The sequence below is a fragment of the Balaenoptera physalus genome (assembly GCF_965194825.1).
Source record: "Balaenoptera physalus genome assembly, chromosome: 5".
NCBI classification, from domain to species: Eukaryota; Metazoa; Chordata; class Mammalia; order Artiodactyla; family Balaenopteridae; genus Balaenoptera; species Balaenoptera physalus.
In genome coordinates this window covers 123,712,359-123,736,642 of record NC_138884.1, presented here as the reverse complement: position 1 = coordinate 123,736,642, position 24,284 = coordinate 123,712,359, and the positions used below count along the sequence as shown (strand labels likewise).

Below are 24,284 nucleotides of genomic sequence, written 5' to 3'. Positions count from 1 at the left end.
CATTAAGGTACGTGTTTAAAAAAAAAAGAAAGAAAGTTAAGAAATAAGCTGTTTTGCCCATTTTCTTCAACTTTTGGTACGCTCCTATCTGAAAGTGGAAAAGGGAAGAACCTACAAATTTGATAAGAAAGTCTTTCCACCTGTAATCAGAGATTATAAGACCTTGGAGGTTTGGGTAATTGTTTCCCTGTAGAATTGCAAAAGTTGAATTTGCCACCCCAAGCTAAAGCTAATTCAATCCAAGGCAAAGAATTGGGAAATCACAGAAGATAATATTCATGGGAAGAGCTAAAGAAAAAAATGTGGGCAGCTTGATCCTCTAGGCCTCTTCCAAATACAAGGGGCAATAATTCTCTCATCATAAAGCATCACTGACAGTGATACAGCCTGATCCAGGAAGACGTGAGCTCTGCCTTACCACCACTGCTAGTTTCCAAAATTAGGGAAACTTGCTGAGCCCCAACTCCTTTTACCAAAAGACAGAAATAGCAAAGGCTGGGACAGGGTTCAAATGTTTGATAAAATTTCTGCTATAAGTTACTAGCTAACAGGATTCCCAGGAACCATATATACCAGCAGTTAACTAAAGTTTTAAGTGAGTTAAGTTCCAAGTGAGTTTAAGACTAGGGGCCCTGTGATTGCTCAATCCCTAAAGCAAATGCCAGGCCCCCGTATTGTGCCAACAGAATACGGGCACCTAAAGCAAGAGAACTCCCAAAAGGGCAGGTCCCAGCGGCCCTCTCAGTTATGTCCATGGAGGACATTGGACAAGAAAGGACCTTCCTGAGGGCAGGGCCCGGGAGACAAGCACATTGGCTGACCCAGGAACTTATGCCACTGCAGCCCCAGCCTTCCAGTCTGTACAGCAAAATATGTCTTATGCTCTTGACTGGTGAATAGAGTATGCTGCTTGCACTTTTAACTGAGAGATATTATTGTGATGATATGACTTTTCTTTCATTATATATTGGGAGTAGGCATAAATATGACCTAGCCCCATGATTATATAACCATGAGGTATTATTTCTAAACCTGATAGAGAAGAAAACAGACTACCCAGAGATCTTGACCTTGGAGATCAGTGTAGTAACTGGGTATAATTTTAACTATCTCCCCTTTGGAAGACAGTGAATTGTAGAGCAATGGTATTAGGTTAAGAGAGGGAGTTTTCAGAAGTGCATGCATGTGGGAATTTGACTACAAACTATTAAGCAGTTTTATTTTATATTAAGAGGGATTAATGAGAAACCCTTTCATTATTAAGTATGGATTACAAAATATTTACCAGGTACACTACCACAATTTCTGGTAAAGTTAATGAAGTTCATGATATTCAGAGCGCACTGACGGACCATACATTTTTTTTTTAACAGCTGAATTGCCAGGTAAACTTAAAAGGAAATGAGAATAGACAGAGCACAGAGGATTTTTAGGGCAGTGAAACTACTCTATATGATACTATAAGGATGGATACATGTTATTATACATTTGTCCAAACCCATAGAATGTACAACACCTAGCGTGAACCCTAACGTAAACTAGGTGCTTGGGGGAAAAATGATGTATCAATGTAGGTTCGTCACTCATAACCAATGTACCACTCTGGTGGGGAATGCTCATAACTGGGAAGACTGTGGGGTCAGGGGGCCTATGGGAAGCGTCTGCACCTTCCTCTCAGTTGCGCTGTGGAACTAAAACTGCTTTTAAAAATTAGTCTTTAAGGGGGTGGGGAAGGGAAACAAGAAAAATGCCAAGGCAGGGAAGAATAGAGTTTGAATAACAAACAAAAGCATTTAATATATAAGAGCATAAAATGCCAATGATGAGTACCGAAAAACATAAATTACACTACTTGTACAATGGATAGAAAGGCAGAAAAAAATTAAAACTACTAGAGTAATGAAGGCTGCCCACGTATCACTGGATTCTGCACGAAGGTCTGTGGAAAAAAATGCTATAAAATTCAGAGTCAGAGAATGTTAAGAAGTTTGGAAAGGAGTTTCAAAGTTTCTAAGTCCAACCCTTATATTTTAATAATAAAGACCCGGAAGTGAAATGACTTGTCTGAAATGACAATTTGTATGTTTCCAGCTGAATGTTTTCATTCCAATACAATACTGTTTTGAAAATGGACTCACTACGGTAGGATTCAAGGTGAAGTGAGTTCTAGCTTAGATATATCAAATATTGAACAAGAAGCGAAAGTGTTTAAATATTCCATGAGAATCCCAAAGGTGCTAGTGCGAAAGTTAATGAAACAGCGTGGAAAAGGAAACAGAAGATATTGATAAAGTATTCAGTGTAAAGGAAGAAGGCGAAAAAAGCAACTGGGAAGGGAAATTTTTTAAAAAGAAGAAGAAAAAAATCAAGTTGTGGGAATCAGAAATAGGAGAATCCAATCACACAATCTCCTGGGCCAAAATTCATTTATTTTGGAATAGTGGAAGGATAGAATGCCTAAATATGGAAAATCAAAGTAAGAAGAAAAGTAGAACTCATTATAGAAATGAGGAAAGTAAAACAGATGAAGGGAAACATTAAAACTTTGAATATGGTTTGTTTTTAAGTTACTAGTAAGGAATGTCTATGGAAATTTGATTGGCTTTGGTGGTAAGAAATAAATTTTAATATATATAGTATCTATATAATATAGGTTAAAATGTTAAAATTCATGAAAATGAAGATATATGTGGAAGTGCTTTCATAGGTAAAAAAAATTTATTAAAATGTTAGTCAATGCCAAATTTCTTAGATACTAAATTGTATTATTTTTTCAAATGTTAGTGTTTCTGAAATTGAAGTGCATTTTCCATTGTGTATATTTACTGTACCATTTCATTTTTGCCTGAAAAACTGTTACTGAATTGATGTTTTCACTTACAGTCCTTGGCATTTCCACATCAAGAGATGAAGAATAGCAGCATCTCTTAAGGATAGAACTCATGCACATAACAGAAGAAAACCGCAAGCACCAGCACCTACCCTGGCTCTGGCATCGACAAGGGCACCATTTCTCAGGAGGCATCGGACCACTTCCACCTGCCCCGCCCGGGCTGCCATGTGCAGTGCAGTCTCCCCACGCTGCCAGGAAACAAAGATCATTCAATCATAAGTAAACCCACTGCTCTGCATGGCATAGAATAAAAATGTGCCTTTTTGTGAAAGATAGCATTATATCCAAAAGTTTAAGAAATCTATGAAAAGGTATAATTATTTCATAATTGTTTAGTCTGGAAAAACAGTATCTTCTCCATCTTCAAAAGGATAAGACAAGTGTTTAATTTTTTTTCACTCATGACGAATCAGTGAACTTACCCAAACATTCAGGATACCCTGAGGTTTAACTTCACAGTCAATGTGGCATAACCTAAATTGCTTTTGGTGATATGAAGTTACCTTTCATCCTTCAAATCTAAAATCTGTCACACTTAAATTTGTGATTACAGCTCGATCCCGTTTTTATGAGAAACTCTAGATGCTGAAGATCAAGTCAATGCAGTGCAAAAAAAATCACATCATCTGTACCATACATGTCATTTCTTTGCAGAATTCAAAATTTACTTCTGAAATAAACTATTTTTTTTACATTGGCTTTATCTTTGTGTTATGAGACTAGATAAAGACTGTTCATACGAGGAATCTGATTTGCCCAGGAGGTCTTCTGCTTATTATTGATGAGCGTATTTAATTACAGACAGTTATTTGAGAGAAATACTGAGAGATGAGTAAAGCAATGTTAACAGTGCCATCAGTTGAGGTGGGCAGCACTGAGCTTCAGGTGTCTCCTCAAATAGCTTCATGCTGCATCAAGGAAGACACACTTATCAGAAAAAGGTAGCTTAACCTGCAGCATGAAGGATGATGGTTAGACATCAGAGAATTTTCTCATTGGGAAGCCTGTTAATTACTGCCTCTAAGAGAAGGGTTTTTTTTCAATCCGCATATTTTAAAACCACATGTAGTTCTAAAGAAAGCAGGGATTCATTCTTTCAAACAATTTTACAGTATAAAAGAATAAGATACTGGAATAAAAGTTATTTTAGTCACCACAACTATACTAGAAAATAAGGTTGACTTCAATGAGGTCAACTATTCCAAATAAACTAAATTGATTTCAACATTGGTTGAGGTAACTGGATAACGTTTGACAAATTCCGGTGAATAATTTCTTCTGATTACTTGCACAACAAACCCTTAAACCCAGATTTAAGACAAACTTTAGTTTGGTACTTAGCTCAGAGTTCATTTTTTGCTGGTATTCAGAGACCCATTCCTTATGAAGTTATAAGAAATTCAATCCCAATGATTTGAATTTGAGAGCATTAAGCTGGATGTCTACTCTAATCTTCTTTTTGTTGATGATTCATTTATTTTCTAATGGCCTTATTTTCTGATGACATCTTTTGATTTTTGTAGAGTAAATGTATTTGGAGTATGTTATTACATAAAATAACATGATTGGAACAGCAGTACTGTTTTCAGACTTTGGATGTATGGCAAGATTTTTCCTCTTCAGACAGCCATGATTTCTAACTTTTCTATATCACTTAAAACCTGCCTCTAAATAGATGAAGCTGGATCTTCTAACTATTTAAAAAAAACCCTCAAATCTTTATTCCATTTCTAAGTCTTATAATAGTACAGCAATTTTACTAATTTTAGTAGAATGAAGACAAAAAATGAGTTTCCTTATAAGAAGTTAAGTCAAAGAGGCCTCAGGAGTACCTACTCAACAATGAATTTATACGTTTACAAGCCAAACTTTATCAATAAAGGGTTTTCAAAATCTAAAAGGTTTCAAATACTAGTCTTAGTATTTCTAGTATCTTTATTTATGCTTAAAATAAGTTGCTTTTATGATGTTTACACATTTGAAATTGACAAGTTAGATATAAAACCTAAAGTATTAAACATTATATATGAAGAAAAGATATATATATATATATATATATATATATATATATATATATATATATATGCAAATGGTCTCTCTACTTTAAAACAATGGTCTTGTTTAATTCTTATTTAATGACTTTTGGGTAATTGACCTTTATGTAAATTGCCTTTACCCTTTTATATTATGTTACCCTTGTTTATACATAAGTATAAATAAGAAAATGAAAGAGGGTATATATATTTTAATCAGTAGGTTCCATTTCTTAGTTATTGGGCATCTCATCTTATTCAATGCCCTGTTTTCCTTATCTTAAGCTAATTAACTTTAAGGGTTAGGGGAAATTCTTAAACATAATATGAAGTGTGAACTTAGTCATGAATCTGTTGATTTGCTGTAAGAAGAGAAAAACTCGATTGTCCCCCACTTTGCATTCTGGACAGCTCCAAAAGTGCTGGGTTTTCTACTCCCATGGTTGTCAATGAATATTTTGGATTATGGATGTATTACAACTGGCAGTTCAGCTTTCTAGGTTTTAAAGTGCATTTGTGAGCCTTCTGGAAAGGGAGATTTGCGGTAATAATATCTGCACATGATTGAGTTATTGGTACACTTCACACTTGGAGTGAATTTTGAGACAAAAACAAGACTGGCAGGAGAATGGGTATGCTCATGTCCAAAGCAGGTACTACATTTCATGCCCCTCCTCCCAGTTGTTAAAACTGACTCTGCTGACAGCTACATTGACTTCCACTTTGGCTGCATCAGTTGTAAAGCATCAAAGCACAACAGACAGCATTGCATTCAAAAATGCAACATGATTTCAGGCAACACACAAAGGCTTCAAGGGTAGGGTACTTTGGGGTCAGGAAATGACCAACTCTGACACAGCAAGCAGGCAGTCAGTGTTCACACAGTTTCTTAATCAACCTGCAAAGAGGTTTGGATGCAGCAGCTATATCCTCACGTTCTGAGAATACACCAGTTCACAGGCATCCCACTACTAGAGAAAGTTAAATTCCTCTAAATGTAGGGTTGCCAGATTTAGCATATCAAAATACAGGATGGCCGGTTAAATCTGAATTCCAGACCAACAAAGAATAATTATTTTAGTATAAGTGTGTCTCAACTATTGCATGGTACATACTCATACTAAAAACAATTATTTGGTGTTTATCTGAAATTCAAATTTAACCAGGAGTCCTGTATTTTATCTGGTAACCCTATCTACATGGTATCTGCTCCCTGAAGGACACATCATACAAAAATTAAAATGAACAAACAAAAAGCAACTAGGAAACACACTTGAGAAGAGGATTACATTGCCAGGTGGCTCTCAAGTATTTGTTTTGAGAAGGCTGAAGAGAAAGAGTATGTAATGGACGAATGAGAAGATAAAACAAAATGAAGAACTTTATAATGACCAACAGGTGGAATTTAAAGTTTAATATAGCAATTGCCAAATTTGGGAGTATTCAAGAACCTAAATATGTCAACATTTTTATTGTTTTAATTGATATTTTGTTTAACAAATAAAAATTTGTTTTTTATTGGAAAATCTATATGTAGCCCATATAGTTTTTTGTTTTTGTTTTTGTTTGCGGAGTGGAGTATGTCAATATGGAGCAAATACATAACCATCAAATCATTTGGAATTGGTCAGTTAAGAAGCAAATTAAGAGTGCTGCAAAATCATACAATCATTTCATGTGGCTTTTCTTTGATGATTTTGCAAAAATCTCCCCTCTAAACGATTAACATGGGGGATTTCAATCAAGCATTGCATAGAATATACTTGTCTATGTTACTATGATAATATGATAACATAATTTCACATAGTATTACCATCGCTCCTGAGATCCTGTAGGCATTTTAATGCAAAGAAGGAAAATACAGTACAGTGGGAGAGTACTCAGAGAACTTCTTTTAAAAGGTACTGGTTTGTGTAGGTCTCAATTTTAAAAAGGGAGGTGGTCATCTCTGAACAGAAAAAGGATGCTATTGATTTCTTTTAAAGTTCTAAGAAGTGACCATAAATTAAACTCAAATTGGCATGTTGTGAAATTACTCTTATCCTTAGCGGAGAAATTTAAAATTAGCATATATTATTACTTTAGGATCAGTAAGCTGTAATTAGGGGGGTGTATAAATACAGACTATATTTCAATTCTTTAATGGTTTTATACTCCAATTGTGAATAATATGAAGAGAGGTATTAACTCATCTTTAAAATCAAATAAATTTATTTCACATGGATTTTGTCCATGCATCAGAAACTTCAGCACAGAAACAGTGTATAAAATACAAGGAAATGAGAAAATGAGAGGGAATATGAATAAAAAGTAAAATTGAACATTCCATTTCACAACTCAAAAGGAATGGAATACCAAAAATTAGCAACAATAGTAAACTAATTGCTTTTGAAAATATGATTCATTTTAATAATAAGCACTAACATTTATTTGGGGAGTTATTTCTGTTGAATACTTTTTTAAAAATCTCAATATTCCAGTGGGTCCTGGTGAGCTTCAAATACATGACAGTATTTCATACAGAGCAAGTTCTCTTGCTCAGGAGAAAATCTGCATTCAATGATCAAAGTTTAACTGGGCTGACTCCAAGAAAATGAGAGAAATATAAAGAAATGGGAAGTAAAAATCCTAATTTAGATTAGGTAGAAGAATTCTGGAATATCCAGCATTTATTGTCAGAACAAAAGTTGTCTGAAGACCAACATGGATTTCAGGATACATGATAAAGTTGCAAGTTATAACTAATTCAGCCAACCAAATCAAAAGGAAAAATCAAAGTAAAGTTAGAAAATGGAAAATCCATGTAACTGAAGGAGGGAGGGAGAATTTGATAAAAATCTTCTAATATTGGTCTATCTCTGGTTAATCATTGGATATAATTGATTATGGTAGTGACTTAATATTTTAACCAAAATTTCCTGGAATATGATTCACTCAAGCAAGTAGAGTGAGTCCTGAACATTTTATTCCAATCAATCATTCCTTCACGTTCAGAGGAGCTTTTAAAATGTATTTTGTTTTACAAGTGTATTTAAGATGCATGTTCAGTTTATCTGCACCAGGAAGCTGACACAGTCTTATTCCACAGCTTCCATTTTATTATTTTCTAAAACATTTCTTACCCTATGGAGGTTCCTCTCAGCGACCTTCTAGCTCAGCCGCTGAGCTTTGATCACACACACACACACACACACACACACACAAACATCCCTACACACCCACACGCTTCCTCTCTTTCTCCCTGTGGTTATTCTGACCCAAGCCATACTCACAATGTTAGTGACATCTGGAGAGGCTCCGTTCTGCAGCAGAAGAAGGACAATGTTCAAGTGGCCCATGAAGGCAGCCACATGTATTGGTGTGAGGCCAGACTGCGAAACAAAGCGACAGCAGTTTTACTCCTCTGCACCGGTGGGGGCTTTGGGGCTTCTTCAGATAAATAATACTTGAGTGAAGAGGACAGAAGATGGGCAGAAGGAAGGGGAAGAAGGAGTAAGAGAAGGAATGTTTCGTGACAAGCTGAAACATTTTTCTACCTCTGTTATAGCTTGGATTGAAGCCCCATATTTCACCAGCAGTTCCATGACTTTGATGCGGTTTTTCTTGCAGGCAATGTGCAGTGGAGTAAAACCATTCTGTGCGAAAGACAATCAAGTTAGTTGAAAACATGCAGAAACGATTCTCACACAACTCCATGCTGGCACATTGCAGGCAGTAATGTTACATCCTCATGTAGTGTTACCATTTCTTCAAGTGCTGTAGGTGCTGGATTTAGAGAGAAAGTGGTGGTGTATTCCTGGAGGCTCTGAACTTGGTTTATATGTGGTGGGCAGGTATGGCATTGTGCGTGTGGTTACAGAGAAAACAAAAAGGAAGAAAATTACATGGGCCTACTCTTCCAAGAGGCAAAAAACTGAGGCAATTATACTTTACAAGTTCTAAAATGTTTTAAAGTATACTGATTGGTCAGATTATGGAATGGCTTAAAGATGCATCAAAGATAAGCATGTGTTTTTCTGATGATGAGCTATTTCTTAAAGCAAACAATCATTACCTGTTTTACTTCAAAAATCTAAGAACATGACTATAATAAATGTTTCAGCCTAGGTACTATTTTCTTTAGGGAATAGGTGTTACAAATTAACAGAAATCGTTATTTGTGTTGATAATTTTTTTATATCCAGAAGTTATAACGTTTATATTAAAAAGTTTTTATGAGGAGTTTTGCATGTTAGTGGAAATCATTATTTATGTTGATAATATTTTATACCCAGAAGTTATATTTCTTATATTTTAATATAACACATTTTTTATAATTTATGTCAATTACATACATTTTGTTTCAAAAAGAAATGATTATTAAGTTCCCGAATATTTTCAAAATAAGTATGGAGAATTTTTGGAATAACTAGAAGAAGGTATCTCTTAGAAGCAAAGGAATGTGGAGAAGTCTTTAAGGTACTTTCTAACTTTCCATACTAGGCTAATGTGCAGCAATTAGGGGAAACTACATAAAAATTTGTTAACTAGCCCCATGCTTAATCCTTATGTGTTATATTTAAGTATTATATTTTTATCTGAACAATGATGTCTCTATATAGAATCGTATCTATTCTGTTAACAATTTTGCATGTCCCAATAGGGACTGTTTATCAGTCAATATTTTTCTATACTAGCAGTTCTCAGGAAAGCATATGATTTTCTTTAACCTCATGACATTATTGTTCACAATATTTGTTAAGTAATTTCCCATTTATGAGCTATGTAATAAGCCAGATATAAATAACTACATGTATATGCAGCACTTAAAAGATCTGCAGTGATTAGAGTGTGATATTTTACATGCTTATTGACCACTATCCAAATGAAAATGAGTACTTTCCTCCTTATAAGAAAATAAATATCCTTACATAATTGCACATAAACCTAAAAGTATAGTTGTTCCCCAGGCAATAATAAATTGATTCCAATGGAAAATTTCTAATAAAAATAAGATTCAATATTTGCTAATTCTAATGACATTCTCTTAAATATTGATTGTCTAAAGACTAATTTAACTTACATAAACCATTTAACAAAGAGAAAAAAGGATTTGCTTTTAGTTGGAGAATTAAAAAACAAGAGGCATAAATTAGTACATGTCTAATACTTCCAATGATTATGGTTAAAATATAAGTGAAGCAAGAAGATTTATTCAATATTAGAACTTGGGAGAAACAGAGCTGCTCTAGGGACAGCCTCTTGCAGATTTCTCCTGAGCAATTCCTGAAATAGTTTATATAAAATGCTTCCTGAAGCAAGAAGACGCCAAGCATTACTTTTCTATTAGCCTGGGGCTGAGTAATCAGGTCAATAAGGAATATCTCCAAGTGAATTCTTCACAGGCTTACATTTTACATTATCTTACATAGTAAAATCTATTCACCACTTTAAAACTTTCTTTGTCAAAAAGAGATTAATAAAGTTCAACTTTTTTACAATTTTATTCTGACTCTACATAGAGGTGTCTAGAACTTACTTGATAATTGCCTATTTTTCAACTTCTCTTTTCCGTTTAAAAATGCTTATCACTCCAGAGGTTTCATACCTATCTATGAGTTGCTAATTATGAAAATGTTACCTTGGTGTTCTCTTAAATCTATCCTTGCCATCATTTAATAGCAAACTATGAAGGCATGAAGTAGGCAGGAAGCTTGTGGGAGGTGACAAATTTAGAATTAACTACACATCTATAACCATGCACTGCTGTGTCTACAACCATTGGTCGATCAATGTGGGTTTGCTTATGTTGATCTGTATTCAGTTAATGTGGACTGGGCTAGGTTTACCAGGGCTCTGGCGTTTGGATTGGCTCTCTTGTCCAGAAGGAGTTTGGTTACACGGTAGTGACCACAGTGTGCGGCAACGTGGAGGGCCGTCAGGTAGTCCAGGGTGACGTCATCAACAGGCGCCTTGTGCTGGAGCAGGTGCTTCACACATTCCACGTGGTCTCCTTGGGCAGCCATGTGAAGCGGAGACAGCCCATTCTGCGCATCAAAACCAAACCAAACCAAGGCCACATTTTAGTCATTCCTTTCGGATTCTGAAACACGACAAAGTCAATTCTTGATCTCTGGAACCACTGGTAGCAGAGAAAAATAATTTCCACTCGACACCTAAACATACAGCAGATTATGTTTGGCAGAGAGGGAAGATAAGAGAATGTTTAATTTCATAACTGTGATATTCTTAGGCAAAAATTAATAGGTCTTTCATGAATGAATATATAGTACGTGTAGCAATTCAGTTGGCTCACAATTATTAGGGCAATATTAGATGTACAAAAACAAGTAACAGCTGATGCTTAAATTATCTGTATCCAATCCCATACATAGAAATCTACATTCAATTCATCTCTCTGCATGAATTTCTTTACTTCTCAATGGAGGGGAAAGTGGATACAGGAGGAGCAAGTGGGTGGGTCCGGGAGAGAAGGAGACTTTGATCATCTCTTAGGTCCACACTGCTCGGAAATTCTGCAACTTCTTTTTTCTATCATGAGACGTGAATTGGATTTGGAGAAAGCAGTCAGATAAGAGCTAGAAAAGTATAAGGCAAATATGGACCACGTGTCGATGACCTCCCAACTTTAAAATTTTGAGGATAATCTAAATTTATCATCATTGATACTGCCAAAAACAGCTTTAGACTTAATCCTCAGAGAAGGTCAACAGCAGGAATACAAGACAGCCAAGTAGTTCACTGATAATTATTAGTCTAGGTGAGACTCTCATTTTTAAAAATTAAATAAAAAGCTTATAGGAAAAAGCTAAATTAGAAAACATTTGCCCATTAAAAGAAGGGGACTATTGTCTTTTCTTACTAATCAATGCAAATACAGTCACTAGAAAATAACTGTTGACCAAGGATTTAGTTTGGCAGTCATTATATTCAAAGAAGCAGAAACTGTCTGGATAAAGAAACCAGAATAGGCCAAAGGCCCAATATTCTCAACAAGGAAGGTGATTTCAACAGTGTAGGACAGTCGCAGATTATGCAGTCACAGATGCTTTATGCTGTATGCTTATATATGAATGCTTTATGCTGTAACCTTATATGATGCTTTATGCTGTATCCTTGTATATGAATGATATTTGATTTTACAAGAAGGCCATTAAAAAAAGTTCCATCTAGGTAACCCATGGTCTTCATTAGTGATATGACAATTACTGGCAGATTCTGTAGATGAGATTATTTTATGGTTTGTGCAACAGTATATCTACCTACCCTCAATTTGATATAGGCCTTTTATTGGTTATAACATGACTAGTCTGAAATTTTGTTATTTCCATTTAAATTTCAATCCGTTTCCTCAACAAAACTTTCCATAATTATCTTTGCATTACCCAGCCCAAAATGTTACATTTTAAAGACAGATCTCTACAACATTCTTAGTATAGGTATGAGAATAAAGTTAATGCAGATGATTTATTTCTCGTCTTCATATATTTCTGATTTGAAGCCACCCTTTCATGATCTGTGTGGCACATCTCTAAAGACTGAGTTCATTCTATACAAATTTTGAATGTGTGGGCCGGTTTTTGCTCCAAATGATATCAATTAAATATTCAATTAAGATATAATATAAATTTAAAAATATTTGCTGTGTTTGCTGCCTTATTTTTCTCAGCTTACCCTAGTAACAGCATCAGTTGATATGAATCATGTTCAGGGGATGGGGGAGATGAAATAGGGAGAAAATATTAAGACATGTCCCTTGTCTAAATTTTTGTATTTAAGGATCCGAGGGTTGTTACATGTCCCATTAAATAACTCTGTGTGATTATCTTCAAATTTCGTCTCATGATATTTTCTGGTAACCCAAAGAAAACCTTCAACAAATCAGCTCATCACTTGGTTTCTACTTATATGGATAAGAGTTTTCCCCATGGTTGGGCATGTTGATGAAATGAGACAAAAAATACTAGATGTACTGTGCCATAGAGAACAGTACGCTTGTTTATTGGTTCTTTGTAGCTGGTCTATCCTAACTCATGCTTTCCACATCACCTATTAATCCCAATTATAATCAACCAACACCACTGGTGAGTAATTCTTTTTACTAGTATTGTCTAACAGATAAAGATTGGAGAGCCAAAAGACTTATCTTGTATTGCTACTTGTGCTTCTTTAAAAGACAGTTTTATATATATTTTATAGTCATCTCAGAGTATAATAAAAATGTAGACTAATAGAGTGTAAGAAATATTCTCACATATATAATATTCTCATTCACGTATAATACAGTAATATTTACATTTCCATCTGCAGAGAGAATAGCAGGTAAAAATATAGAAAGAACTTGAAGTTATACATTTAATACATCTTAATGCATGTATTTTTTTTATTTTAAATAATTTTAAAAGTTTGATATCTATTACTCATTCCTTGAGCACAAATATTGAGCAAATAGAATATGCTTGGCTGATGTTTTGATTTCAAGAAGAATAGATTATCAAAAAAATGTCTTAAAGAGTTTGTTGGATCCCATCTTCCTCATAATGACTCACCTTCGTCCTTGCCAGCAAGGGAGCCCCCCGCTCCAGCAGAAGCTCCACCACTTGGTCATGTCCACTTCTTGCAGCGCAATGAAGGGGCGTCAAGCCATCCTGCCAAAAGAATGAAAGATAGGCCTGAGTTCACTTTTTAAAAAAAGATAAGATTGTATCTATTGCCACCTTGAAGAGAGGGTTTCCGAAACTCAGCCCTAGTGACTCAACAGATCAGTAATAGAATTGCTATCAGTTAAATGATAAAGAACAGTAAGAGAGAAAACAAGACAGAGAGATCTCGGCAGAGAGAAAGAGAATGAGAAAGACAGAGACAAAACAGAAAGAGGGAGAGAGCAAGAGAAATCCCATGTGTGGAGGTTTAATGTAAAAAACACTGTGGCTGGTCACGTGTTTACATATTTAGGAAGATGGAAAAGCAGAGGGTGTTGCATTTGTTGACCTTGAAAGCCCTACCTGCCTGGAGCCACACCCAGAGATTATACTGTCATACTATTTTCATTCTGGTTGTCCTAACACAACTCCTAAAAATTCTTCTTACTCTAATTTGTCTGTCTATCTTCTCTCTTGAATTGTCATTATTTTCATAAATTCTCCTAAAATGCTCCCTGAGGCTCGTAAAAGGGAAGGGTCATTTTTTCACATTCTTCTAAAGGTTTCCACTCATATTTTTCATCATTTTACAAAATACATAATTATGTTTCAAAAATTAAATTTATTATCAATAAATAGCATTAAAATAGTGTCAATAAAACTATGGCACAACTGTATGTTACGCTATTTATAAAACTTTCTGACCCTGATCCTGATAACCTCACAGATAGTTTCTGATTCTAGAGCAATCTCCAAATACCCTCTGTCTTTTGGGTTTTATTTCTCTTTAGAGCAATCGCCAAATACCCTCTGTCTTTTGGGTTTTATTTCTCTTATTCATGGCCAAAAAGCAGAATAGCTGGAAAATATGAGGCAAAATATAAGAACAATGGGCAAGAAGTGAAACAGAAAATAAAATCATGGCTACATAAATTAACTGGTGATTTCAGACTTAAAGGATTATCTCAGGGAAAGAGGTTGAGAAGGTAGGTAGCGGTCTAGAAAATGAGCGATGACGAGCAGTTAAGAGGACTTTAGAAGCTTCTGATTTATCCAGAACTGTAATGGACCATATCTCTGGGTTATGCTTTCCTCCTAATAAATATAATTCACCTGGATTACAACGCTCTTCCTGATCCAACATTCTGGGATTTCTAAGCTAGCTATCTTCCATTTGCCCTTCCAGAGCCATGCTCTTCCCTTCTCCACTGTTTCTTGTCAGCTGGTCTGATCTCTCTCGATTGTATCAGTGGGCTACCCTGCCCTCTGGCTTCTGGGGCTGGCCAATGGGATATGCAGCAAGACGAGGAAGCAACTCCCTGAAGGATCTCCTAGATCTGGCTGTGACTCTTTGCCCAAGGTTACGCTCCTGCCATAGCAGCCTTCTCCATACAATTTTCTCCTTTGAAAGGATGGTAACCTCTTCTACTTCTCACCTTTCAGGTCTAGGGCTGGTAATGAGCCCTGCTGTTAACTAGCCCCAAGGATACCCCACTATCCCTTGTGCCTCCCCTTCAGTCCAGCCACAATGGTATAAATAAGCCCTTTAATAATCTCTATTCAAATTATCAAACTGGAGTGTGTCATCTGTTTTTGTCTAGGACCTTGATGATAATTATTCCTTGCTTTGTTAAAGCTATTTAGCCAGTATTGAGATACTAAATAACCAAAACAGACCTTGCAGTTTTGGTTACCCGGGAATTAGCAAGAAAAGACTGTCTTTTGAGAAAAAAGTATGTAACTACTGTAGTTGGGATGCCAAGTTATTTTAAAGTTTGCCAAAAGGAGCTTAAAAGACAAACTGTGTGGGCAAAGTGATTAAAATGACGAGGCTTTTGTATCTTGTCCTCAGTGGCCTATGGTGGAAACACAGAGCATTGGTTGCTATATAAGTGAAATAGCAGTTAGATACAGCTTGATTTCTAAAACATGTTCTTGGTGGGAGCTTCATTGAGATCTAGAGTTTGAGAAATCCAACACAGCGAATGAAGGCATGATGTGCACGGTCCAGCGTGTAGGCCCTGGAATCACAGAGCTCTGGGTGTGCGTCTCAGGTCAGCCCATCATGGGTGAGGCTCTCTGAGGCTCAGCTTCACGATATGTCAAATGAGGATGCTTTTTCTTGCCCTGTTTAATTTACAGCCTTGTTTGAAAAATGAGGGGATGCTGCCTTACATCATTTTTAAAAAGGTAGAGTAATGTTTTCTATGGATTACATGAAATATTCATTGTGTAATCATGTTGAAACCTCTAAAATGCTCTCAGAGCAACAATAGGAAAATATGGAGAATACTTAATAAACCCGCAAGAACATCAAGGAACAATAAGGATTAAATAATTGGGTCTAAATCTTACAGTTTAGCGATGCAGTTTATCTGCTCTTATAAAGGACATATGAATTATATCAAATTCAAGTTGCCCAACATGCTCAGTCTGGGTAGATTTTGGATATTTTCTACAAAGTACAGTGTCTCATTATTGTCCCCCATAAAATCTTTATCAAAAGGTTTTGTATTCAAGAACTTTTTAACTTACTCTTTTAATTTAGTTTTTACTCTTAGAGACTATGATCTGTTCATTATCTTTTTTTTTTTTCTTTTTTTAAATTCTTAAGACTGTGTTTGAAGTTTACATTTTTCTCCCCTCCAGAGTCCCCTTCCCTGTGTTCTCTTTTTTTCTTCACTGGAATCAGTTCAAATCACATGGTGATGTCAGTAATTCTTAAAGGGACACCATTCATCTAGCTGGTAACCCACAGCATTAGCTTCTTACGACCATTTCTCTCCTTATCTTTTCCTCTCTTCCCTCTCAGATTATTCTTCCAGCAGTGTATCCTGAATTCTGTGTACTAATATAGGCTCTGCTAATTACTAAGCTGTGTGTCCTAGGTTAAGTTATATAACTCCTCTGGAACTCATTTTTCCCCTTGGTAGTCTCATTTCTCAAATGGAGACCTCCATATTTTCTCAACAAGAAAATAATAATACTTTGTAAGTTGTTAGGAAGATGAATTAAGATGATATTTGTATAGTACGTAGCAGGGTGCCCAGAACATCGTGTGCATATGACAATTGGTAGCCACTATTGTTATTATTTTAATTATTACTCCTAATAACAAGTAGCAACGGTGATCCCTTTTTCTGATGTATTGTTTTTCATTCATCATCCTTTAATGTTTTTTGTATACTTTTATTGTTTGCATTGAAATATGTATTTCAATATTTTAGCCATAATCCTTATAGGAAGTATTTCCACATTTAAATAAAAAATAAGTTTAAAAATAAAAATGAATAATGCCTTTAATAAAACTTGAATTAATAATATCATTTTAGCTATAACATTTCTGTTTTAACATTAAAATGAGGTTTTTCAGATACCAGAAAACCGGGGCTCCGGTGAAAATGTCTCAGAGTTTCACACTAGATTCTAGTCAATGATAAGAATGCCAATGAGATGCAAAATGTCTCAGTGATTGACATAGTGCTGGTGAAAGTGGTGGAGAAACTACAGGTATGGTTTTTTTTTTAATTACCCCAAAGCCTTTATATATCTTGCTCTTCTCCTAATAATGAAAACATTATAAGTGAGAAAATAATAAGACCAAGGGAAATTTTTTGATGGAACATACTAAATTCAGAATGTTTATGACTAATTTGACTGCTAGGGGAAATTGAGACCTCTGTGAAAAAAATGAAACAATAATATTAATATTATTTTAAATTCCATATAAAGACACACTATTGTGCTACCTAAAAAGATAGTCAAAAACAAGTATAACATTTTTTAATTTAAAAATATATTTTTAAAGGACAAAAGAAAAAGCAAACCATATTCCCTTAGTAATCAAATATTATAGTTCCAGAACTGGCCTCCTGATTCCAGACCACAGCACTGCATTTCAGTATTTACCTCCTACTTGATTTTACTTTTGGTAAGAAGGATACAGGTCTGATAGTTATAGCCAAAACTGAAAGAACCTAACTGTTTTTAAAATCCTACTCCTTAGAGATGAGGAAGTATTTTCATTTACAGGGAAAAGCTCAGCACCACCTTCATTATTGTGACTGATCCTTAGGTTGTACTGGAACCAGTTTGCACACACTAGTGAGAGTCAATTTTTTGCACATCTTTTCCCAATTCTGCATTCAGTGATACCATATTGGTAGCTCCAATTGGCCATGGTGAATGTATGAAAGTATTTACACCATGGAAATCATCAAAGGCAAAGGTTACAAATCAGAGCTTTTTATTTTATTTTTTTGAAGAGCTGATTATTAAACTTTTACCAGTACACTGCTAACCTAATCCCTTGGGTAGTGTTGATTTGCATCTCTGAGTAAAGGGATATAGTCTGTCTTGTTAACTGCTGTTATCTCTAGGGTTCACAACACCAGGTAGGAAATCAATAATTATTTGTTTAAGGAAGGAATGAACAGAATGTCTGTACAATGTATAATTAGAAAATCCATTTTCACTTTATAAATTCTTGAATGCAATTCCATTGATTTGCTATATCTAAAGGCTACACTGGATGAAATACAGTCCAAATAGTCCCTTCAAGAATAATAAACCAAGGCTTACATTTCATTGTTAACTTGCTCAAGGACTATTAGTTAATGGCAGAACTAGCATAAGAATCCATTTCTCTCCATTTCTTAGTACTCTTTTAGGAAAAAACAATGCCTATTTGTAGTTAGACTTTTAAATTGTATATGCAAATGTATGTAGGGAATGCAAATTAGAGCATCTTTTAAAGAAAAAAGCAAATATTGTGATGATCAATAAAAACAAAATCAATTGCCTCAATAATGAATGAATACTCCAGAAAAGCATTAATAAGAGCAATGTGCATCCTTAAGACATTGACCAAGGTAAAAGTTTTTTGCATTTACAAAGTGCTGTCTTTCCATTGGTACTCTCAATTATTAGAGAGTCTCAAGAGAAACAGAAAGGTAAGTGTAAAGGGACTCATTATGTTAGAAATGTACTTAAAGGAGGAGGTACAGAAACTCTTTCCTTTAAATATAGAGAACAAGTAAGCAAAGCATGCAGCATCATATGTAATTGTTCCAAATTCTGCACACCTACAGCATAGCAAGGGAAAAGGCATGCCATCAAAGCGAAGGGTAGAAACCATATAAAACTCTGATGCAAAGACAATGGACACCGCAACAAAGATCTTGATAGACAAAGCAAACCACTCCAGAACTCCCAGATGATAATATGACACAAGTGCTCTGGACCAAATGTCTTAGAGAAATGAGATTAAGAAAGCAACATTTCCTGAGATCATTAAAACCCAAAATGTATAGTCTGGGATTGGTGTAGTTTCTAGAAGCTCAAAGATGATAAGGTTTATTAAACAAAATATTTGTTAGCCTCAAGATTTGCAAGGGAATTAAATTGGATCCTTATTCCTTGGACTATGAGAATGCAAAGTCCCAGAATTAAACAAAGTGAAGATAAAATATCACAAGGGACATATTCTATCTACCAACTTCCATAGACTTCTTCTACCATATATTTTTAAATTTTATATAATAGGAATGTTTAAAGTTTTGCTTAAGTCTATGATTAATCAAGTCTACTCCAGAGAATTAATATTAAAGTACAATACTAGTTTAGTTTAATGTTTAAGCAAGTAATTGTGCATAACTACCATTACATAATAAAAAATTATGAGAAGCTAAGTAATTTACTAAACGCCACTTAAAAAATACCTAAGAGTTGATTCTCACACGACCCTATAAGGTAGGTAGTATTATAGCCTAAGCTCAGAGAAGGCAAGTAAATTGCCAATGTCATTCAGCTTGTAAGCAGTAGAAGCAGGATTTGAAATTAGGTAATCTGCATTCATAGTCTGCACTTTCAACAGGTGTACTGTCCTGCCTATCTTATGATTTATTTGTTGGGAGTGCGTAAAAACTCAGAATTGTATTTAACTCAACAAGTTTGAAATGAATGAAGGGCACTGCCTCTTAGCGAGTTGACATGAGTAAAAGTGCAACATAATAACTGTATGCCTTTTTTTCCATAAGCATAATAGGAGATCTCCTGCTCAGATCCCTATAGCATAACCACTTAAGAAAAATGACTTAGGAGCTGAAAAGTTCGAAGCAAAAGATTTTCAACATGTATTAAAGTATTTTACATAAAAACCACACTCTCATAGCTTAATGTATGCAAATGAGTTTGGGTTCTTGATATTTACAGCTAGCCAAATCAGAGATGAGTAAGTTCAATCTTTGATCTTTGTTCCATGAAAATCAATAAGCAAGGACTTGAAAAACTGTCTCATTGAGGAGCTAGCATTCTGTTTCTCCAGGCACTTACGAGCAAATATTAATTCCACTTTACATATGATGTGCAACCTTTAAATGCTGTATGAGGTTTAAATCTAATCCAAGAAAGCAATTTCCTTGAAAACACATTGCCTGTGTTTAGGGACTGGTATTTTAAAGTGTCTGCTAAAAGAATACAAAAAATAATAATGGTAGGAAATTGAAAGAACAGAGACACTCACCCTAGTTTTGGCATCGATCTGACCACCACGATCCAGTAAGAGCTTCACCATGTTTGTGTTTCCCCTTTTGGAAGCCACATGCAGAGGAGTGATTCCATTCTACACCGTGGAAAGACCAAACAAGAGCATGTTGGGTATGACAGGGCATGATGGTGATGGCTTCGTATTAGCACAAAGGAGATTGTGACCTATTTTGTAATTTTATCTGAGGTTTCTATGGTTTCAATGCTTTTGATTTTTAAGGAACAAGAAAAGCACACAAACCACAAAGCACTGTAGAGAATGATAAATGGAATGAAACTGCATAACTAAGTTAGTCAATAACTACAACACATGTACTGAATGTACACATCACAGTCAAGAGACAAAGGGAGAACTTTGGCATAATATTCAATAGAAACAAAATTTCAGATCCTACCTAGATAGAGCCCTAGGCTAAAGTCTATCTTTCTTATTATAACACTTATGTACTTAAAGGTTCTGGGATCCTAAAGTTTACTGTGCTTAAAAATAGAGTACACATATACATATCAATACCCAATGGAAAAATGATTCTTAAAAACACCTTCTTCAGAATAATTCAGTATGAAAAACTTGAAAATAACTCAATGTAGTTTCAGAGAAGAAGACTTCTAAGGACAAAAATACTATATACATGAATTATATGTATTTCTTTTCTTGGCTATCATATACCATCATTAGGTCAAGGATGTGTACCTGATTTTTTGGTATGTTATGATTTTGCAAATATTCAAGTACTGCATTTACTGATTCATATTAAGTACACTGAGTTTTATAATTGTCATGTAAGTGAATTCTTTCCAGTGAAAGCATACCATTAAAACTATAACACATCATAATGTCTTTTTACTATTTCAGTAAGACTCCTCATATGAGCAAATTCTCAATTTATTAAAAAAAAAAATCCCTGTCAAATTGTATGCCCTATAGTCACTGTTAGGACATAGTATAAATGTAGTTATACATTTTATACTTAATGTTTTAACAGTTTAATTTTTTATCAACTTGAAGCTGTTTGTTCATGATTCGTGGAGTGACCTTTAAACGTAACTGCTCATACTGATGTGAGAATCAACATTTTCCTTATTGCAAATGATTTGCGTGCATGTGAACTGACACACTATTTTTCACGTGTTGGGTTGTAACGACTTCCTGTGATTTGAAGGGAAAAAAATGGAAAATCTAATATCTCCAGCACAGATAAATCCAGGTAAGGAAAAGGAAATAAAATCTTTATCATTGTTAATTTTTACTTTAGTAAAATGCCAAATTCTCTGGTAGTCCAGTGGTCAGGACTCCATGCTTTCACTGCCAAGGGCCCCGGTTCAATCAGTTCAATCCTTGGTCAGGGAACTAAGATACCGCAAGCCATGCAGCATGGCCAAATAAAATAAAATAAAAAGAAACTATTTTAATCCATACCCTGGCTGTGAAGTCCACAGCAGCTCCCCGGTTTAGAAGAAGAGTTGCCACATTGACGTTTCCATAGTGGGCAGCAATGTGCAAAGGGGTGAAACCACTCTGTGGAAAGCAAAGAAAATGACAGTCAGTAAAGCATTTCACCTCTGTATGTTGCAGTCACTGGATTAGTGAAGAAAATCACATCTACCTAATACGTGAACAATGCAATTCAGATCATAAATGCTTTAATAAGACTTTTTAAGTTTCAGTGCTATTATTTAAATTTAGTGGTAAATAAGTCAACATATAAACAGGTAAATAAATATCCTACATTTCTTGGCAACATTATTTCCAATTACATTAACAATTTATCTATTTATGAGATTTGTTATCTGTATGAAACCATGTTTCTTGAGTTGATTTAGCTTTAGAACAAAACGATATGATTAAACAGCAAATTTTTCCAGCCATAGAAGTAATATAATTATGAATAAAAAATGTTTTCTCCAGAGAAAATCTCAAAATTTCTATTTTTTTTATTTGTTTGTGTTTTGGTTTGGGTGTTTTTTAAAATGAAAAACAGCATTGGTTGATATTGTATCTTTGGAACTATGAAAATATTGTGAGAAATTCTTACAGAACATATACAATTCATCTTACATCATTTACATTGTCCTGACATTTCTATCCTCTTTAACAACTATGTTTAGTCAGACTATATTGTTATAATAAAAAAAAAGTTAAAAAAAATTAAACAATATACTTGGAATTAATATGAATATAAAATAAAGAAAAACTTAAGTGGAACCCAATTTTGAATGTTAATTAAACCAAACTTTATCAATAAAATAAGATTGATATAGAATAAAATAAGCAAGTTGAATCAATTACATGAGCATTAGAGAACAGTTTACTATCAGAATGTTTTAAAAATGAGTCTGAAAATCTTAAATGGAAGAAAAGCATATTTCCTTTCTTTTTTTTCTAATGAAAATTTAGTTAGAAATCTGCCATTTTCACAGTAGAAGCATATTAATTCTTCTCTTATTAAAGTATGAAAAGAGGCATTATTCTTGTTCTCCATAATATTCATTGCTTAATAAAAGATTATAGGAAAAATAAAGACTGTTCCTGTAAAACTGGATATCAAATCCTGCAGTTTTGAGGATATTTTGCATTGTTCTCTTTTATTTGAAATGAACTTTGATGTGTATAATACTGTTTCTAAGAAACATTATCTAAATCACAACCATTATTTTTCTATTCACTTGATATATAGATTTTGGTGACTTTATTTTTAAAATGGCCTAAATAAGCATTCAGATACCTTAGGTAATAGAAATTCCTCTGTGCTATCAGCCAAATTAGCTGCAAATAATTTCTGACTGTAGCAAATCAAGACACAAAATAAGAATAGTAACTATCAATCCAAATCCTACTCTTGTGGTCATGATATTTTTATTTTGTGTCTACATGATGGCAAATATTAATGTCAATATAGAAGAAAAAAATCAGTCTACAACCTGGCTATTATTTTATAAAATGCCAAACTTTAGTACTTTAGGAAATAATTGACTAGATGTTTTTCATTTTTATCCTGATATTTCCTGTCACCCAGTTATATCCTGAATATGCACCTTTTATTCAAGTTACAATTTAATTTCAGAAAAACACAGTGACTGCTGATGAATCATTTTCAAATTATTCAAGTATAATAATATTACTTTTCCTATTTGCAGAAATAAACTAATTTATCTTCTGACACAGCCTCATTGAAAATCCATGATGATGCCTCAGGCTGTGACTCTTGGATCAACACGAGGCTGGTATAAGCCCCTCAGAGGAACTTTTCCCTGAGTAACATGGAGGTGGAAGGCTCAGGTCACCTTCCTACAGGACTATTGATGGAGGGGTTTTCCCTCTTTGTTATTCTATTGTCCCCGAAGAAATATTTCTAACTCAGTATGTAGCTACTCAAATTGCTGCTTTCAGCATAATGATTAGAGCCAATACTGCTTTAAAAAATGTAAACGATTACCAAAAATCACCTACAAAAGAAAGGTATTAAAATCAGTAATTAAGATATATCAATTTGTATGATTCCAGTCTTGAGCAATTTCACCAAGCAGCTGGGCTTTTTAAAAAAAATCTCTGACCTAAGTTCCACACTCAGACGTGGAACAGAAGAAATGATATGAATAATTCAAGTCTATTCACATCTCAATGGGTAAATTTGTCAATAAACAAGATATTAGGTTTAGAAATACACTACTCTTGGTAAATACTAAGTGTGAATGCTCAAAACCCCCATAGGCCCACAACCCAGTGATCATATGAGATGTTAGTCTAAAGAATTCCCTCAGCAAAGTGAAAATCAACCTACATAAGCAGTCGCTTGCCTTTGAAGATTAATTTTTATAATATAGGTTAATTTTTATAATATACTTTCAACAATGTTTGTGTTAGTGCCTCGTATACCACACACACCCCGCCCCCCCCCACACTCTCAGAGGCTTCTGAACCAAATACTCTTGTTGATTTTGTTAATTGATGGGACTTATTTAGGCATGTGGAAAATAGATGATTTCATGACAACTATTGTAAGAAAGCAAGATAAAAGTAAATGCTTTGCTCATGATAGGCTCAATATCATTACTGATTATATACAGTGTGGTAAAAATAAAAAGAATAGAAGGGCAACTGCAGTTAGGTAACAGGATGAAACAGTGGCAGAGAAACCTCCTTAAATTACACTTCACTAAATTCTAAAT

At 34.5% G+C, this 24,284-nt stretch overlaps 1 protein-coding gene across 32 annotated transcripts in view; it reads right to left on the bottom strand.

Annotated features, from left to right (window-relative positions):
• ANK2 (ankyrin 2) overlaps positions 1-24,284 on the bottom strand; it is a 689,779-nt gene that overhangs the window by 129,832 nt on the left and 535,663 nt on the right. For 29 of the 32 annotated variants that reach the window (XM_082462711.1, XM_082462716.1, XM_082462697.1 and 26 more), the window contains 7 exons: positions 21,535-21,633; positions 20,092-20,190; positions 13,476-13,574; positions 10,755-10,952; positions 8,463-8,561; positions 8,199-8,297; positions 2,983-3,081 (listed from right to left, as the gene is read on the bottom strand). In XM_082462711.1, the coding sequence (XP_082318837.1) occupies positions 2,983-3,081; positions 8,199-8,297; positions 8,463-8,561; positions 10,755-10,952; positions 13,476-13,574; positions 20,092-20,190; positions 21,535-21,633 (792 nt within the window). The remainder of the gene's footprint in view (positions 1-2,982; positions 3,082-8,198; positions 8,298-8,462; positions 8,562-10,754; positions 10,953-13,475; positions 13,575-20,091; positions 20,191-21,534; positions 21,634-24,284) is intronic. The other 3 variants (XM_082462719.1, XM_082462718.1, XM_082462720.1) reach the window with 1 other exon arrangement.